This window comes from Trachurus trachurus (genome assembly GCF_905171665.1).
Source record: "Trachurus trachurus genome assembly, chromosome: 5".
Lineage (NCBI taxonomy): Eukaryota > Metazoa > Chordata > Actinopteri > Carangiformes > Carangidae > Trachurus > Trachurus trachurus.
Window position 1 is genome coordinate 2299009 of NC_139896.1, and position 19816 is coordinate 2318824.

The 19816-nt window shown below is 41.9% G+C and overlaps 1 protein-coding gene across 1 annotated transcript in view; it reads right to left on the reverse strand.

Moving 5' to 3' along the window:
• The window catches only part of c1ql4b (complement component 1, q subcomponent-like 4b), a gene marked incomplete at its 3' end in the record, with an annotated part of 38403 nt that extends 19091 nt beyond the window's left edge, over positions 1-19312 (reverse strand). The window contains exon 1 of the mRNA XM_083972414.1: positions 18755-19312. Coding sequence (XP_083828540.1) covers positions 18755-19309 — 555 coding nt within the window. The 5' untranslated portion in view covers positions 19310-19312. The remainder of the gene's footprint in view (positions 1-18754) is intronic.
• Positions 19313-19816: the final 504 nt, after the last annotated feature.

Here is a 19816-nt window from a genome sequence, read left to right on the forward strand (position 1 = left end):
GAGAGGAAGGCCAATTGAAATGGCCTCTTCTCTCTTCTCTCCTCTTCTCTTTCTCTTCTCCTTCCTCCTCCTGCACTGCACACTCACACTCACACTCACGCTCTAATTGGCATACTAAATGCTAATATTTTTGCCATGACACTCAGGACCCAAGGTGTCAAGATGTTGATTAGAAAGTCTCTAATTGGCTCTGGCCTGAAGTCTTTAAAGGGGAAGAGGAGAGGCCTTAATTGGATATAAACGGGTCCTATGGACGGTTCCACCTGCAGAGCGTTACGTTACGTTACCGCAGCTTCAGTCTTCTGTTCCTTTATGTGACATAGTATTGTTGATTGTTAAAGGGACATTGTGTAACTTCTCCTGCTATCTGTTCAGGAAAATCGATTAATTGACCTCTGGCTAAGCCCCGCCCCCTCCACTCACTCGGACAAACAGTCAACATTGGGTGACAGTTGCTATGGCAACAGCTGTCACAGTAGAGACATTTCACAGGAGGCAACTGATGATTTTTGGAGACAGAAAGATTATCTGGAAGTCACCAAAACTTCACTTAGCTTTACTTCTATGGCTGTCGTTTGCTGCGAAATGCCGATAGCGACGGGCTAATTTCTGTTAGCCTGTCTATGGAGCTTTACATTATAGGCTACGTTAGCATTAAGCTAGCAGACTTTATGCTTAGTTGTGATACTGGCTAACATCTAAACATCTCTGACAATATGTTGCCTCAAATACGTTGTTGACTTAACTTAGAACAGATGTAGACATCCTTGTTAAGTTTATCCACGTTTAGTTGGTGTTGTGGTCTACTGCATAACTTTATCCAGAGCAGACACTTCTCTCGGTTGAGATGTGGCTTGGGAAGGGAAAGGGTTAAAAAAATCCCCCCGGTGGCCTCTCAGGATACCTAGTGTTGGAGTTGCATGTACCCCATGAACACCGTTTGACCATTTTAAACTTAAAATGTCAAGAAAAAACATATAAAAACGAATGAAAACTGACTAACTGCAATGCATTTCAATGGACGTGGAAGCAGAGAATGTCCGAGTGTATGGGCTAGCTATGCGCACTGTGATTGGCTCATCGTGTTTGGGGGCGTGGCTTAGCCATAGGTCAATTGGTTCTTCAGTCTGTGTTTCATTCATCAATAATCCCCCCATCAACAAAGTGAAGTGTTCCTTTCAGCTCTGAATGAGCCGTTCATATCATTCATATCTACATGGAGCGGGTAAGCTCGGTGCTGCTGCCATGTGGTGTCTCCATGTTTTTACGTTCAGTGGCAGCGTGACGGTAGGAAACCACGGAAACTCAGCGGAGACACCGGAGCTGTCGACTCAGGTCACCGCGGTAACGCAGTGAGGAGGAACGGAGCGTTACGCTGATGCTGCATTCACCTGCAGTCGGGCAGACGGCCGTCGCTAACAAACCAGATGTCATTTTAGTCACAGAAGTCCAGAGAAAGACGGTAAAACAATACCACATCGCCATGACAACATATTGTCACGTGTATTGTTTTGCCTCGTGCTGACGGACCACTTGTTTACATAGAGGCTTGTTTAAGCCGTTACGTGCAGCGGCTGTCGTCCGTCTGCCGTCTGCCCAATTTCACGTGAATGCAGCATAAAAAATACGATTGAGTTGCTTGTGATATACAACCACAACGCTAGATGGGAGGAATTCCTACACAATGTACCTTTAACAGATCGCTGTGTGTGTGTGTTTTACCTGCTGTGGATGCAACAACGACACACTCATCACTTCATCATCATGTCAGGAGTTAATTATGTGATAATTCAACCAAAGACGGCACATTTTCAACGAATAAATCGCAGATTTCCTCGCAAAATATATGGAGCTTGGATTGGTTTCATAATCTCCACATTTTCATTGCAGGAAAAAAAAAAGTCTCAGCCTACATCTTTGCATAAAGTTGGAAACTTTGACTGCCAGTCTTTTATAGAGGGGAAGCTCATTTTTGGCCAATATCATAAAATTTCAATAAAAGTATCAGTATCAGTATCAATAAAAGAATTAATGAACAACACTATATTAAACTCAAACAAGTCAAATGCTATAACTGTGTTTTATTTACAGTGTAAGATACGTTCAGTGGCAATGAGCTGCATCGCCAAGCAAATACCAAGAAATGAGCTGCAGGTTGTCACGCGACTTCTCTTGCAAAATCCACAATAAGACTGAACTGGACAATCCTCCGCTGCCACCGCGTTTATGTTTCAAAATAGCTGTCAATCCAAATCTGGATTCAACCTTTAGACAGATCCTCCAATCATCACGCAAAAAATGCTCGTCTTAGTATTTTTAGTTTAGTTTATAAAATGTAAACACAACAGCTCATATTTGACCTTTTATTTTTGAGATTTTAGAGAAAGCAGAGCTTCCCGTGCAGTCTGAGAGCAGTCGCCACACGGGAAGATAAAACTAAACCAGGAAATCTTAAAGCAACTACAGTAAACCACGGAATTACTTTTTTGACTCAGGAATCTTTTGTAAATTTTGAACCACGTTTATCAAGTTTTGTAATAAAACAAGATGTGATGTCATCTGTTTGCTGCTCATTAGAAATGACTCTATTTTACATTAAGGTTGTACAGTAGCTGAGATAACATGTTGGTGGAATCCCTTTTTTTTTTTCCTTTTCATCAAATCACATTTTTTCCCAGCTGCTGCAGTTTTTGCAAATTCCCACATATTCCATCACATTTTTAAAGAAAACCTGCTGCATAATCAAAGATCTTTTTTTTCCCTGCAACAACTCAGCGTTTCCCCCGTAAGGACTGGTTAATATCTGTCTAAACCTGACATATCAACTCTTAAAAATATTAATAACCCACATACATTTCATTATTCATGTTGTTTCAGCCTCGGTCTGACACTGTGAGACGCTGCTCTTTATAAAAAAAAAAAAACAGACCAAACCCAAGCTGCTTCCTTGATGAGCAGAAATAATGATATAATGGGGAGGCACAACAAAGGCTCCGCAAAACACCGTAACAACCAGCAAAAACCCCTTTAGTCCGCAGAATATAATGGCTGAGGCCATTATAACAGAAACGTATAGTTAAATAATGGCTGTGTGCATGAACATACACATAAATGTGTGTGTGTGTGTGTGTGTGTGTGTTCTTGGAAAGAGAAGAAACCAAACAGAGAGGTATAAGCTGCAGGGTATATGGAAGAGGATTCTCTCTGTTTGTTCGACATGAAATGCTGCATGAAAGAAGTGACTTTTATCCTTTATCACAAAATGTTCCCCCATTATCATCGTGTCCGACACTAAAGCTACGAAAGAAAAAAGAAGAAAAAAGTCTCGAACATGAATTATTCCACCAGAGAGAGAAAAAACTGATCCTAAAGTGCCAAAATAAAATAAAACTTGAAGCTGTGTAATGAAGTGCCACATGAGGCCCACGCCGACACCTCGCCTGACATACGGTAATTAGCAGCTTCCACCTCTTCCAGTGGCCACACCATCATCACCATCATCATCATCATCATCATCACACCTATAGCGTGTGGAGGCGAGCAGCTTCATTCCCACCTTGTCACCGCCACAGCATCAAAGTGGTTTATTTAATTATCTAATTAGCTCATGCATCTCATTAGTTCATCCTGTTACTGTAACGTCGGTGATGTGTGGGACTCGAAACTGCAACGAACACAAACACACACAACAATGATGTGTCTGTCAGGTTTCTGTCTGTGATAATAATTGGGGAGAAAAATTATTCATTTGCACAATATTATTATCTCATCTTCAGTGATAACAACTGACTGCACCACATGCAGCTTATTTTTATTATCAGAAGCTGCTATTTTTGTTTTCCCCTCCTCAACCTGTGCATGGTCTAATTAATAGCTCCAGCTGCACCTCTGACTGCAGCCTTCACACCGCTACACACCTGCACGTTGTTCAGGCTGAGCCGCATGTCAGAGCGTTTTGTTGAGTTTTAATAAGGCGGCGGCGACGTGTCCACCCTCCTCATCCTCATCCTCATCCTCATCCTCATCCTCCGCTATAGGTCACATCCAACCTCAGCCCGCTGCCACATAATGAGGTTACTCAGTGTCAATAGATGAGATGCTGAAATACTGAAAACAATACTATACAATAGACGACACCGATGTCATCAAAACTACAGTACAGTGTGTGTGTGCACTGCAAAAACTCAAAATCTTACCAAGAATATTTGTCTTATTTCTAGTCAAAATGTCACTTCTAGTTAAAACTAATCTCATTATACCTAAAATATGTATATTTATACATATACATACATAGTTATACATGAAAAAGTAGCTTGTTTTTAGACACTTTTGACTTAATTCAAGTCTATTTTAATTTGAAATAAGTAGAAAAATCTGATAGTGGAGCAAGTTTTTCTTTCTTATTACAAGCACAAAAACTTGCTTTCACTGGCAGATTTTTCTACTTATTTCAAGTGAAAATTAGTTTGAAACAAGTGAAAATGATCTTAAAACAAGTTCATTTTCTTTCTCTGGTGGAGTAAAATGACATCCGGTTGGTTTGCCGACGGCCGTCTGCCTGACTGCACCTGAATGCAACACCAGTGCCTCCGTCCTTCCTCACACTACACAGTGGTGACAGTTTTAACAGGCCGTTTCCGTGGTTACCTACGGTCACGATGCAACATGGCCGCCTCGGTTCGGTGCGTCGCCCACTTATGTATTTGTAACAACTTGTAACAACTCATTCTAAGGAACCAGAAAGCTTTCATTTGTAGCAGCTGTGATTCACCTTCAGTCAAATACGGATTTATGAAAGACAGGTTTGATTTTTGATAATAAAAAGCCAAATAAGTTACACACTGGGGCTTTAACGTTGGTGCGCCGCCATAGAAGCACAACACGAGTATGAGCGCCAAACAGGAGCAGGCAGCGCTGCCTAAGAAACAACAACTCCCAGCATGCATTGCATCACAGTAGACAGGAAGTGCTCACCGATACTTCCAGGGTCACCGTTCAACAACTTAGCATTTTTCTCATAGTGGGATAATGGGAAAAGAAGCTAGCGGCTATAAAACGGTGGATCTTTTTTTTTTGAGTGTCACAACCCCCGAGAAACGACTGGTTTCTCTACCAGAGTTTGATCCATTCAGTCCGATTACGTTTGGAAAGTCTAGAAGAGCTGCACCATTAAATCATTTTATTCCCATTCTCGTTAGCCCAGAGCTAAAGTGGAAGTTAGCCGGCTATATATATATATATATATATATATATATATATATATATATATATATATATATATATATACATACATACATACAATAAACAAACAAGTTAGCCGGCTAGCTCGGCGTAGCACTAGCTCAGCTGAAGTCAGTGCGCCCACTTCCGGTTTCTTCCCGAATACAAATCCAAATCCGAAGTTTTTTTTAAAAGCCCGAATCCGAATACAAATAGTGCACAATATACCATCGGATAAATATTTTTAATTATTATATGAAAGTCAGGTTGGTTTAACAAATAATAATTTAATGTAGGCTACAGAACATGAATATATTAATTTCAGTAAACATAACTTTAATATGTGCAACCGATGATAGATAGATAAATAGATAGATAGAATTTGATCCATTCAGTCTGATTACGTTCAGAAAGTCTAGAAGAGCCGCACCATTAAATAATTTTATTCCCGTTCTAGTTAGCCCAGAGCTAAAGTGGAAGTTAGCCGGCTAGCTCGGCTGAAGTCGGTGTGCCCACTTCCGTTTTTTTCCCAAATACGAATCCAAAGTTTTTTTTAAAAGCCCGAATAGCCTACAAATAGTGCACTGGCTGTAAATTACAGGCTGACGAGCTGACGAACCCAGATTCACCTATACATTGGGCCCAGTTATAAATATTCATGCCCCCCTGCCCCCCACCTTCTCCTCCTCCTCCTCCATGCTCATCATTGTAAAGGGCAAAGTACATATTGGTGGTGAATTATATATCTATTGAAAAGGTCATCTACCTCAACACCAATCTCTCTGATGATTTACGGGACGCGAGGAGTGAAGGGGATTCTTTGAATTGAGCGATTCAGCTCCGCGAAAACTTGGTTTAAACTCGCTGATTATCGGCCACATGTTGAGGCGGCGGGACGTCTCATCAGCCCCGAGGACAGAGGACGCTATATATGTTGACTTTTTTTTCTCTTCATCCTTCCTCTCTGTCCTTTATCCAGTGAATATCCATCCATCCATCCATCCATCCATCCACCCCCCACCCTCCCCCTCCCTCCCTCTCTCTCTCGCTCTCTGTCAGCGAACTTGTCGACATCCTGCCTGTCTCCGCGGTGATCTCTCCCCAGGATGTGTCTTATTCTCAGCTCGCTCTGACAAGACATTGATCAACACCATGCATATCAGTCTGACAACACCACACACACACACACACACACACACTGACACTTCTATCCATGCAGTGAGATACACAACAAACCGACACTGCAGACTTAAAGAGGAACTGTGTCTCTAACCCTCCTCTCCTCCATGTGCATTCATTTGTTTCCAACAACGAAGCCGGTGAGAAATCAATCCATGGAGCGGTGGATAAGGTTATTTATCATCTACCATGTTAATTATGGGTGGGAATCTTTTACTATCTCACGATTAGATTTGATTTTGATTTTTGGGGCTACGATTCGATTCAAAAGGATTTGATTCCTAATGATTTCTGCTTCAGTCTGTCGGTGTGCAAAGGATCCTCATGATCTACTCCAGTCTGCTTTGCAAGACAGAACGACTAAAGTGTCTTTTTCACATTTATTGAGTTTTAAACATTTATCCATGCTTAGATGGAATTGTTGGAACTCTTGCATAAAAGCAATATCACATAGTATTGCTTCAGTAACAAAATTAAAAGTGCCTCTTTATCAAAATAAATAGTGCAGTTAAACATGCTGCCTTTTAAATTCTAAGGAAATGGAGGCCGACAGCAGCAGATTTGTTTCATTTTTTTGGGAAAAGCAATCAATTTTGGGGGATTTTGGGACATTTTATATCGATTCTGAATCGTATTAAATGAGAATTGCGATTCTTGAATTGAATTGATTTTTTGGCACACCCCTAAAGTTAATGTGTGTATATCTGTGTAGTCTTATCTATCATAAACAAGAGATTACGGGTTACGGGGTGAGGTCGATCTTTCTGAGCTTTTGCCTGGCGAATAAATGCATCAACCAACCAACCAATCATGTTGCTTGGAAAAGAAGGCACGTCACAACCCTACACAACACAATACAACGTCACGACAACAATGTCAACAACCTGTGTCTCTCAGCACCTTGTCTTGCTCGACAAGGGACACGAACATTACGAAGACAACGAGATGAAATGAAGGAGATTTTCTGGTGAAGCATCAAGGAACAACTCAGCTGTCGCGCTACTGAGTTGGTGTTTTAGTAGTAGTACAGGGAGTTTTAAAGGGACATTGTGTGTGTGGAATGGAGCGTTACACTGATGCTGCATTCACCTGCAGTCGGGCAGACGGCCGTCGCTAACAAACCAGATGTCATTTTAGTCACAGAAGTCCAGAGAAAGGAAGTTTATTCTGTAACTAATCATATTATTTTGGTATTTTCAATCTGTCTGACTAGTCTTTTGATGTCACACTTTTGCAACATTGGATCCCCCTTTTTTTTTTTTTCTCTACTCTTGGTCCCAAGGGAGGGTATGTGGGAGGGCACTAGTATGGGATTATGTTCACAAGATCTGATATCTTGTATCTTGTATTTTTGATTATTCGTTTGTTTGTATGTTTGTTACTCTTATATAACTGAAAATGCCTTAAATAAAGTTGTTAAAAAAAAGAAGTCCAGAGAAAGCCGGTAAAACAATACCACATCGCCATGACAACATATTGTCACGTGTATTGTTTTGCCTCGTGCTGACGGACCACTTGTTTACATAGAGGCTTGTTTATGCCGTTACGTGCAGCGGCTGTCGTCCGTCTGCCGTCTGCCCGATTTCACGTGAATGCAGCATGAAAAATACGATTGAGTTGCCACAACGCTAGATGGGAGGAATTCCTACACATTGTAGCTTTAAGGCACGATGTGAAGGCGAAGAACCACCCAACATAAAGTGAAACTTTGGTTTCTAATTGACGCATTGTTGTCAGTCCCAAACTGCAGAACAAAACGTTATAAAAACAGCTTTGTTCCAGCTGCAGTAACACTGGTAAACAAGCTGTAGTTTGCACAAAAGCTGCACAAGTCACTTTTCGGAGCATGATGTATCCCCTTTTTATCTCATTGCTTTTATTTATTTACTCTTAACTTGTAGGAAATTTTGCTCTTGGTGTTTTTAATTCTTTTTTAGTTTCATGTTTTTTACTTTTTATATTTATTTCATGAACTGCAGCACTTTCTGTCGAGCCTGAAGCTGTCTCTTGTTTTATGTGTATGTGTTCTTTTTAAATGTCCCGTTTCTGATTTGATTGTTCGTTTTCTGTTGCTTGTTTAACTCTCGACTGCAAAACTAGTTTACCCTTGGGTATCAATAAAGTAACCTGAACCTGAACCTGAACCTGAACCTGAACCTGAACCTGAACCTGTATGAATGGTTTTGATGAATGAGATGAGATGAGAATGGAGGCTCTCTGCCGACCCGGTGTCCCAGCTCTCGTCTCTGCAGCATTATGACACAAACTTGCCCCGTAATCCACAATCTCTTGTTTATGACAGAGATAAGACTACACAAATATACACACTGTAAAATGTATATGAAGTTAATCCACCGCTTGGCTTTGTTAAAAACAAATGCACACGACCGGGAGGAGGATTAGCAAAACAGCAAAACAGTGAACAGATTCACATAGTTCCCCTTAAAGGGATAGTTCAACATTTTGGCAAATTGGCCCATTGCCATAATCCCTACAGTCATAGCAGTAGGTTCGTTAACTTTATTTGTCGGTGCAAGCTATTTTTAGAACGGCGGAGCAGAGCTGTGAGCTGCTCAGAGCTACGCTATGGAGGCTAAAGGAATTTCTTGGTTTCCCTCATCAAACTCATCAAATACACAATCCAACAACTCCACAACGCTCTGGTGGACAAGTTGTGAGCTGCACATTCACCACGCTATGAGATAATAACACAACGTTACCAGACAGAGTTGTTTTAGAGGGAAATACAGAGACTGTTGATGAAAAACTGTCCGTGAAGGCAACACGCATCAGCGGTTTTTCATGAATTTCCCTCTACAACAACTCTGTCTGGAAACGTTGTGTTATTATCTTCCCTTAGCCTCCATAGCGTAGCTCTGAGCAGCTCACGGCTCTGCTCCGCCGTTCTAAAAATAGCTTGCACCGACAATTAAAGGTAACGAACCTACTGCTATGACTATAGGGATTATGACAATGGGACAATTTGCCAAAATATTGAACTATCCCTTTAAAGGCAGCTGTTAACACTAAGCAAAGTTAAACTAATCTGTTCATTCCAGCTTGATATTTTCCACACAGACATGAAAGTGGGATAAAATTTCTTGTCTGAAGTTTTAGCAAGAACAGTAAATACGTATTTCATATATTTTCCAAAATGTCATTGTATTTTATTTTATTTATCTCTAACTGCTCCTGCTTTTAACTACACTTATGTTTCAATTTATCCTTGTCACCTCTAACTTCTGGTATTCTGTTATGCTTTTGTATGTTTCTTAATGTCTTGTCTTCTGTCCTTATATGTGTTTTGTGTTTCATCTGGGCTGTATTGTAAATGAGGTTACTCCTCAATATATCTCCGAGTTTAAATAAAGGTTATGAAATGAAATGAAACGTTGGTTGAACGTCTTTAAAGTCTCTCAGTTGACAAATCCTCAAGGTTTTTTCCCTCATTGACTGAACAGAGCAAAGAAACAGTGAGGGAGCGAGATCAGCGCTGAATTGGGTTAAATAATTTAGTTGATGGAAAAGATAATTAATGAGGAAGGAGTCAATCGCCAGTGTGGACGGTGAAGGTGTGAAATGTGTGTGTGTGTGTGTGTGTGTGTGGGGAGGGGGGGGGATCTCATCTAAAGGCTATGAAAGATTTAACAGCAGGAGGAGACAGGAATGACAATGTCTGTGAAGACGCAACAAACCAAGTCTCCCAATTATATCTGGCATTTAACCGTCTTGTCCTCTTTACACTGCACTTTATGTACATCCCATCAGATCAATGAAAAGGAGGAATATCTACTTTTTATAGACTGGATCAGTCACATAAAGAAATACCTAGGATGATGTACAGTACAGTACGGATTCGTATTCATATAGAAGACAAACTGCAGCTCAGAAACATTCAACACAGCCGCTTCTCTGTCTGCTGCAGATAACAACTTCACATCATATCCAGATAAGACATCGGAACATTTTCTTGTTTCCTCGTGAACTACAGCACATTTTCCATTGTAAAAAAAAAATCTAATCAATGTCACTTTAATGCAAATTCCATTGTTAGTCTGGTTTCTCAATATATCAACTGTTAGAATAACTCATCTTTTCCCACTGTGATATTATCGGTGCAGTTTTTGAGAGTTGGTCAAGTAAAACAAGCAAATTAAAGATGTTGCTGTGGACCCTGATTAGCATTTTATCACTGGGTTTTTTTTCTTCAACATTTCACAGACTAAAAGGTTAATCAATTCACCAGGAAGATAATTGGGAGATAAATCAATTATGAAAATTGTTATTAGTTGCAGCCCCTTAATTTGAAATCTGTAGCTGGATCCAAAACGACACAAAAGAAAAAGGCAGATATTTTGTGCAGATATTTTCACCTTTGGACAGATTTTACTATCTGTGTTTTATATAAACTGATTAATGAACGAATGGACCTGGTGAACGTGGTGCTGCAGTTTGATTCGAGGCCCGTTAACGTACAGTTTAGACGTCTTAGCATTGTAGATGATGGGAAAGTCAGTGGAGTCAAATGAAGCAGTGACTGGTTAGAAGGTGAGTAAAGAGGCAAAAGCTAAATATAACATCAAGCTTGATGGTTGAGCCTCAACAGTATGAAACCTCAGCGTTAACATCAAAGTTCAGTTCCAGATGGAGATTCGTCATATCTGGGTGATTCGCCAATTAAGAGGGTTTTCTCTTTTCTTTTTCTTCTTTTTGTCCCCAGTGTGAATTTTCAAGAAAAAAAATACTTCTCAGAAAAAAACAGTTATTGTATTTGTTGGGGCAAAATTGTAAAAAGCTCTGAAAAAATTGGACTTTTGTCTGTTGAAAAATCCAGATATGCCAGAATTTCTATGATTTGGCCTCGTCCCCAACCCAGACTTTTCAACATCTTTCTTTTTTTAATTTTATTTATTCGTTTAAGGAGGACAGTGCACGTTATTGAACATAATAAATGTAAAGGTGCCAGTGTTAACCAAAGGCTAGTTTCAGACTGTAGTCCTCCTTCTCATAGTAAAGTAATGAATGAACACTTTGCATTGTCACTTATTAAGTTGAAAAAAACATATTTTAAACTCATTTGGTTCATATTTGGGCAATTAGGACATTTTTTATAGGCTAGTTAAATATCACTGTCCCCAGTCCAACTGTCTAAGAGCAATAAAGGTTTTTCAAACTACTATTCAGTTGTTGTTGTTGCTGTTGCATGAAACAGGAAGAAGGCCAGACATGACCGACTTATTGATCTCAACCAATGTGAGAAATCTGAAAATGTATGCATCCTGGTCTGAGAGTGGGTTAATTAGTCCGTTTTGGATGTTTTAGTTCAGAAATAAGAAATTTCACTTTATCTGGTACATATATATTCAGTTTCCGTTGTTTGCCGGCAACTGAGTTTTGTGAACAAATCTAAAACCTTTTGCTCCAAAAGGTGAAAACTGTCATTAACGTCACACATTTGACTGACAATCAATGATGTCAAAATTATGATCAAAGCTACGCTATATAAGGCCTTTGCTCGAGACGATCTAAGAAAGCTTTTGAAATAGAAAGAAAAACTGAGTTAAAAGAAAATTATTTTTTCAAAGATTTCAAAGGTCAAAAGTACCGGCAACTGAAGAATCACCCATTAACCAACCACAGATTTCTAATGAATTAGACAGAGAGGAAAGGTTGCCTCACTCTCTGCTGAGCTGCTTTGCTTCCTGTTCTTACCAAGGTCATTCCAGTTTTGAAATTTTCATCAGTTTTTATTTCTTGTATAATTTCCATGTGTTTGCATATGTTATGTAAGGGATAATGTATAGTTCGGAGGTTGTTATGGAGAAATAAACCCCGACAGGTTGTATGGAACCCCGACGCGAAGCGGAGGGGTTTCATACAACCTGAAGGGGTTTATTTCTCCTTATAAAACGGAAAGGTGAAATCCGGCGATCTGATTGGTTGTTAACCGTGGTATATTGAGCATATACCACGGCTACTATTCTAAAACCTTATCACAGCGCAGGTTATCACTCCGCGTCAGGCAAGTATGACTGGTATGAATGGAAGTTGTTGTCATGTATCCATGACAACGGACTGTTGCAGTCCGTAGCCAAAGACAGTTGATGTTTTTACGATGTTAAAAAACGGACTAAAGTAGTTGAATTCACATGTTTAAGGTTGACTTTCACCTCCGGGGAGGGTTAACTATGGTAGAGGGGACTGAGCAGTGACTTTCACCTGAAAAAATGCGGAGGAAAAGACGAGCTGCAGAGCTAACATGGAGCTAACGTCTGGAGAGGTGGGACTATTTTTTCACAGTGAGGCTATTTTATTGGATAATATGTATTTCTGGTTGAATAAAACTACATGAAATTGATTGCGTATCCCTCTTTTATATTGCCTTTATTCGTAACCGTTTTATAAAAGCAATATATCACGACAGGCCGTGGTATATGCTCATTATACCACTCCAAGGGGGTTGTCGTCCCTCCGCTTCGCGTCGGGCCGAACAACGCCCCTTAGCCGTGGTATAATGAGCATATACCACGGCCTGTCGTGATATATTGCTTAAATAACAACCGACCAACTATACATTATCCCGCTTAGAACACGGCCTACAACTAAATCATTCAATAATGTAACAAAATAATGATAGAAGAGATTTTATTCATGTAAAATTAGACCGTTGCTCGGGACGCCGCTCTGATCAGCGCAGCACAGAAAAGAGAAAGTATGCAGGATATTTACTTTATGTTTCACTTTTACCGTCATTAAATAGCTTCGGACTAATTGTGATGTTAGATAAACGACTTGTAACCTGTTACAGGGAGAGTGGAGGCTCCTTATTTCCACATCGTGGCTGAAAAGTAAACTTGCATCAGAAACTCTGACCGTGTCACAGCTCCTCTCCTCTCTGTAGCTCCGCGACACAAACGCACCCCATAATCTCTTGTTTATGACAGATACGACTACACAAAATACATCGTAACGTGTATGGTAATCCATCGATCCACTGATTGATTATCAAAGGCTTCAAATGCACGAACGGGAGGAGGCTCAGCAAAACAGCGGCCGTGACCGGACATGCAGAGTCGGCCGTTGCTATGGACTCCCTAGCAACGGTCCGCTCAGCGGTGGTCTATCGAGAAATAAACACCGCAGAATATTGGTGATTGACCAATCAGAATCGAGTATTCAAGAGAGCCGTGTTCTAAGCAGTGTTATAAACTGTTTTCTTGTCTGTACACAACATCTACGTCTGTCCAAATTTTTCCCTGTTAAAAGGGTTTTCCATGGAGTTTTTCCTCAGTGGATGTGAGGGTCTAAGGACAGAGGATGTTGTTGTGATGCCATGTAAAGCCCTTTGAGACAAACTGTTGGTAAAAACGGGCTATACAATACAAATAAAATTGCCTTGCCTTGCCATTTAGTTTAGTTTTCGTCAACAAGTCTTAGTTTTTTAGGTATTAGGAGTAAAGCCTTGATTTGTAGAAGCTGAGTCCCATATTGGGCAGTGGCCAGGCTGGAGTGGCTCATCGGAAAAGGTCAGGGCGATTCCCAGAGGGCCGGTCTGACTTCTGGGCCACGAGGGTTAGTGTTCACTTATTTATTTACTTGTTTATTTTTGAGCCGGTGTTCAGTCATGGCACTGGGTTGAAATATATCTGAGGATGATGAAACGGGTAAGACAAGATGTTGAACAAAATACAACTTTGCCTATTGCAAACCACTATTCAAGTTAATTATTATCAAGACATTGTGTGGCGTTGTAGCATAATATACCATAACGGCTTTAGAGAACAATGTGCTATTGCAGACTAGAACAGGACAGGTTGTAATTATCTTAATCTACTGTAAAGCGGGCCAGTCTGAGGCATGAAACTCAGCTGTGACGTCTTCTTCCTGCAACTTTAGTCATTTCTAGCAGATCATTGGAGGATGCGACATCTGCTACGCTGCCCCCTTGTGGAAGCTCGTTATCTCACGAAGTCTGAAGTTTAGTTTTAGTTAAGTTAAGTTTTGCATTGCTCATTGTAGTTTCTATTTCTTACCTTTTAATTGTCGGTGCAAGCTATTTTTGCTATTATTTTTTCTGTCCTCACGTCTCTCTCTGTTTTCAAACAAAATTTACTACAAATCACAGTCGACTCCTGCACTTGCTAACAGGCTTCTTGTCATGCCCCATTGATTAATTACATTGTATTGTATTGTATTTTATTGATTATATTGATATATTGTATGTAGCCTACTGTATTATATAGAATTTTTCTGTGTAATTTATTAACCTTGTTTCACTTTTAGCACTCCCCTCCCCCTTCCCCCTCAGGCTGCACTTGAAAATAAGAATTTTGTTCTTAATTTGCTTGCCTGGTTAAATAAAGGTTAAATAAAAAAAAATAAAATATTTTTAGAACGGCGGAGCAGAGCCGTGAGCTGCTCAGAGCTACGCTACGGAGGCTCAATCAAAAATACACAATCCAACAACTCCACAACGCTCTGGTGGACAAGTTGTGAGCTGCACATTCACCACGCTATGAGATAATAACACAACGTTACCACACAGAGTTGTTTTAGAGGGAAATTCATGTAAAACCACTGATGCGCGTTGCCTTCAGGGACAGTTTTTCATCAACAGTCTCTGAATTTCCCTCTAAAACAACTCTGTGTGGTAACGTTGTGTTATTATCTCATAGCGTGGTGAATGTGCAGCTCACAACTTGTCCACCAGAGCGTTGTGGAGTTGTTGGATTGTGTATTTGATGAGTTTGATGAGTTTGAAACCAAGAAATCCCATAATGAGCCTCCGTAGCGTAGCTCTGAGCAGCTCACGGCTCTGCTCCGCTGTTCTAAAAATAGCTTGCACCGACAATTAAAGGTAACGAACCTACTGCTATGACTATAGGGATTATGGCAATGGGCCAATTTGCCAAAATGTTGAACTATCCCTTTAATTCTTAGTCTTCGTAAAACTATAATAACCCTGGTTCTTCCTGGTCCACGCACTGTGAACGTTATTTAAAGATGAAGCGAAGCAGTGCAGAGCAGAGAGCAGCCTGTTGTCAGTTCATGTGTCGTTTAAATGATGTGTGGAGAAAACCGACCGTTTGTGTCGTAGCAGCAGCATCAAACACTCGGTTCAGTTTGACTCGGCTTGTAACAATGCAAAAAGCATGATTTTGTTCTTCTGTGGTAATCCCCAGGACGTCACTCTTCTGTTCGGCAGCACACATGTCAGAATCAGAGTTCCTCGGCAGAGAGAAGAGAGGGCTTATAGCACTTCAAGCTTGTCACGGATCTCCAGATGGAAGCGTTCAGGGCTTCTTCCAGGCATTTCTACTTGTTTATTTATTAGTGTTAAAGCCAGAGTTCCTCAGAGGACAGTAGCCAGCTGTTGCATTTTGGGCTTCGTTCCACCGAGACGTGGAGGATTGTTATCCTCCTGATCGCATGGCTGTCAATCTCTCTCTCTCTCTCTCTCTCTCTCTCTTGCTCTGTTTCCTTTTGTACAATTAATTACAGTTTGTTTGTTTTTTTACTTTCATCCTGACTTCAGTTCTTCTTTCATCGGCTCATGTTTCCTTATCAAACTCTGTTGTTAAACACGGTTCACATTTCTTTTCCTTACAACAATTGAGACAGAGTATGAGTCACTTTACTCAGATTTTTTTTTCTGGTGTAGCTGACTAAACCTTTATTTTTGACTGAAGTCTCTCTCTCTCCCTCTTGCTATATGCCATAAGAACCTACAAGAAGCTCAGCTACTTTTTCATCAAGCTTAAAGGGTTAGTTCAACATTTTTGGCAAATTGGCCCCATTGCCATAATCCCTATAGTCATAGCAGTAGGTTCGTTACCTTTAATTGTCGGTGCAAGCTGTTTTTAGAACGGCGGAGCAGAGCCGTGAGCTGCTCAGAGCTACGCTACGGAGGCTCATTATGGGATTTCTTGGTTTCCCTCATCAAACTCATCAAATACACAATCCAACAACTCCACAACGCTCTGGTGGACAAGTTGTGACCTGCACATTCAGCACGCTATGAGATAATAACACAACGTTACCACACAGAGTTGTTTTAGAGGGAAATACAGAGACTGCTTGATGAAAAACTGTCCCTGAAGGCAACGCGCATCAGCGGTTTTGCATGAATTTCCCTCTAAAACAACTCTGTGTGGTAACGTTGTGTTATTATCTCATAGCGTGGTGAATGTGCAGGTCACAACTTGTCCACCAGAGCGTTGTGGAGTTGTTGGATTGTGTATTTGATGAGTTTGATGCAGGGAAACCAAAGAAATCACATAATGAGCCTCCGTAGCGTAGCTCTGAGCAGCTCATGGCTCTGCTCCGCCGTACTAAAAATAGCTTGCACCGACAATTAAAGGTAACGAACCTACTGCTATGACTATAGGGATTATGGCAATGGGACAATTTGCCAAAATGTTGAACTATCCCTTTAAGGACGACTTCAAACAGGTCTGAGAACATGACAAAAATGGAGGTTGCTCACTGGTGAACTGTGGTTGTTTAATCACTTAAAGATGGCCGACAGATGACCTGTAGTCTAAAGAAAGGCAGGACCCAGCGTTGGATATATCGAATACACTTTTGTGACATTTGACCATGGACTTCAAAGTAACACTTCTGGTCCAACATCATCTTCACGCTCTTTCTACGTCGTCACCACAGTTTTCCCTCTGCTCCTGTCATAATTCCTGCAGCCACTAGGTGTCGCCTTAAAACAAATGTAACTGTGAGTTGTAATAAACTGCAAAATAGACAAACTGTTGGCTCTTTTTTGTTTTTCATTCTTTTTTTTTTTTTACTGTTGGATGGTCGCTAATTATAAAACATTGAGAACAGACAGTGAAGTAATTGGAGCTTTAAGACTGAATCTGCTTCATTTGCATATTCATGAATACTTTGTTATTGATTGTCATGATAACCAGAACAAATATGAGCCCACACTTGTTGATTTAGTTATTCAGTGAGTTATTGTGATGAGGAGCCCAATGAAACTGTGCATGTACCAGGCCCCTGCTGACAATTTGTGTTTTCTTGTTGTTCTCCTGTGTGTTGTCTGTTGTCGTCGACTGATTAATGATTATAAAATTGCTGTTTTTATTGTGTCAAACTCTGGAGGAATAAACTGTATATAAAACACTTTCATCACAACATGTTTTGGCTGTTTGTGAATAGTTGATGTCTATGGAGATTCTCATTCATCCAGGTTCATCGTTCTTTTCTGGGCAAATTGAATCGTAGGCAACTGGACTTGTATTTGAAGAACTCAACCTTTAACGACTCTCAACGACCGTCGTTCACCAGGGTTCACCTGACTCCAACAACTGTCACAGGACTCTAACGACTGTCACGAGACCTCCAACAATGGTCAAGTGAAACCAAACCAGTACCTTTGTAAACACACCCACAGGTACTCTGGTGACCGCTCCCACAGAGGTTAAATACCTGGGTCTTTCTCCACTGTCTTTGTCCAACTAGTGCGGACTAGTGAGACTTGTTGCGTACGAACTGATGAAGAAAAAAGAGGCGAAACGTCTTCCCAGATGGAGCGTGCCTATGTTCCCACAGCCCTATGTTCCCACTGGACTCTCTCTACCTATCTGGACTCTATCTATCTGGCCTGTCTAGACCATAGACTGTAAAAAGAATGGACGTAGCGTCCGTGACGTCCCCCATTGGTTTTGGGGAGTCATTTTTGTGACTCAAATATGGCGGCCTGAACAGCACCATGTTGGATTGGCCGGCCGAGAACCCGCCCACTGGCCTCGAAGCAGCTGTCCACGGAGCTGCTCGGACCTGTCACTCAACGTTTCCGCGGCCTAATTGGCCAGAGTTTTAACCTAATAACAGTAAAACAGTAGAGTTAAAAAAAAATCCCCCCCCCTCAGAGTGTGTGCGCGGGTAGAAACTATCGATTGAGACCAAAAAACGTTCTGACACCAGGCTTTTAACATGTTTACTGAGGATGTAAAGTCGGCGATTTTAACATGGGGGTCTATGGAGAATGCTGCTTTCTGACACCAGCCCCCAGAGGAAGCCGGGGGGATTGCAGTTTTTTGAACGCGGAAGTGAGCTTCACTTCTCAGACCGACAAATGCCCCCTTGGTCTAGCCTCTACCTGGTCTTTTTACTAAACTTAACCAACTCCTTTCTTCATTGCCTAAACCCAACCAATGGTGGGACCAAAGTGCTGTGGGAACATAGGGCCTAATTTTCAGTGACAGCAAAAGTTAGAAATGTGGGAACATAGGAATGACCCCTTCCCGGGACAAATACAAGTCCAGTTGCCTACGACTCAGTTTGCCCAGACAAGTGGACAGTTGAAGACTCACAGAAACACTTCAGCCACTCTCACCTGTCCGTTCTTCTTCAGGTCGGCCCACATGCTGGTCCCGTCGCCGCCCCTCATCAGGACGTGGTAGGTGAAGTAGTAGATGCCCGGGAGGGGGCAGGTGAACTTCCCGGTGCCGGGCTCGTAGTAGTTCCCCACGTTGGTCACCACGTCGTCGAACTTTAGTATCTCGCTCCCTTCGTGTTGTTTCCGTAGACCGGCGTAGAAGGCGATCTTGGGGCTGTACAACGAGGGGCCGTAGCCTCCGGGTCCGGGCCCCGGGGGGCCAGGGGGGCCGGGCTTGCCGGGCTCTCCGGGGGGGCCTTTGGGACCGGGGGGGCCGGGGGGGCCAGGGTTCCCTCTGTACCCTTGTTTGCCCCCTCCGCTGCCGCTACGGCCTTTCGCCAGGTCTGGGGGGGACACGGCGGTCATGGCTCCCTGCGTGGGGGACAGAGGGTCACACACCATCTTGCAGCCGGTGATCATGTCCAAATGTGGGCCCCCGCCTCCTGCCCCGGCCCCGCCCCCTTTGGTGGTGTGCACCAATAGGGGGATGGCGACCAGCAGCACCAGGACCATGGCCACGCCGACGCCCGCCCCGATGACTCGTTTCTTGCGGCTGAGCCGGGAGGCGGCCAGCGTGAGGAAGTCCTCCTCCCCCTTCGCCGGAATGGTTGTGCCGGCCAGACTGAACTCTGGGTGGAGGGTAGAACTACTGGATCGAGAAGGTGGAGGAGGGTAAAAAAAAAGAAAGAAAGAGAGTGTGACAGCGTTGGTGGGAAGGTGACAGGGGAGGGAAGGAATGGGGGGCTCTTCTAGGTCTCAGACAGGGACAGAGAAAAATATCAGCAGTCTGGAGGAGAATAACAAACAGATTTTTCCATTTCTCGATGTTCACTACATCAGTGCTGCTGTATCCGTTTATTTTCCACTTTCCCTTTTGGATGAACGAACGTGTGTGCGTGTGTTCAAACTACCCCAAATCTCCTTTCAAGCCCAAGAAATAACTAATACTTTTAAATGTAATTGTCAAAAATGAGCATCAAGCGTTGAAACGTTTTGGATTTTTTTTTCTTAGGCAACTGC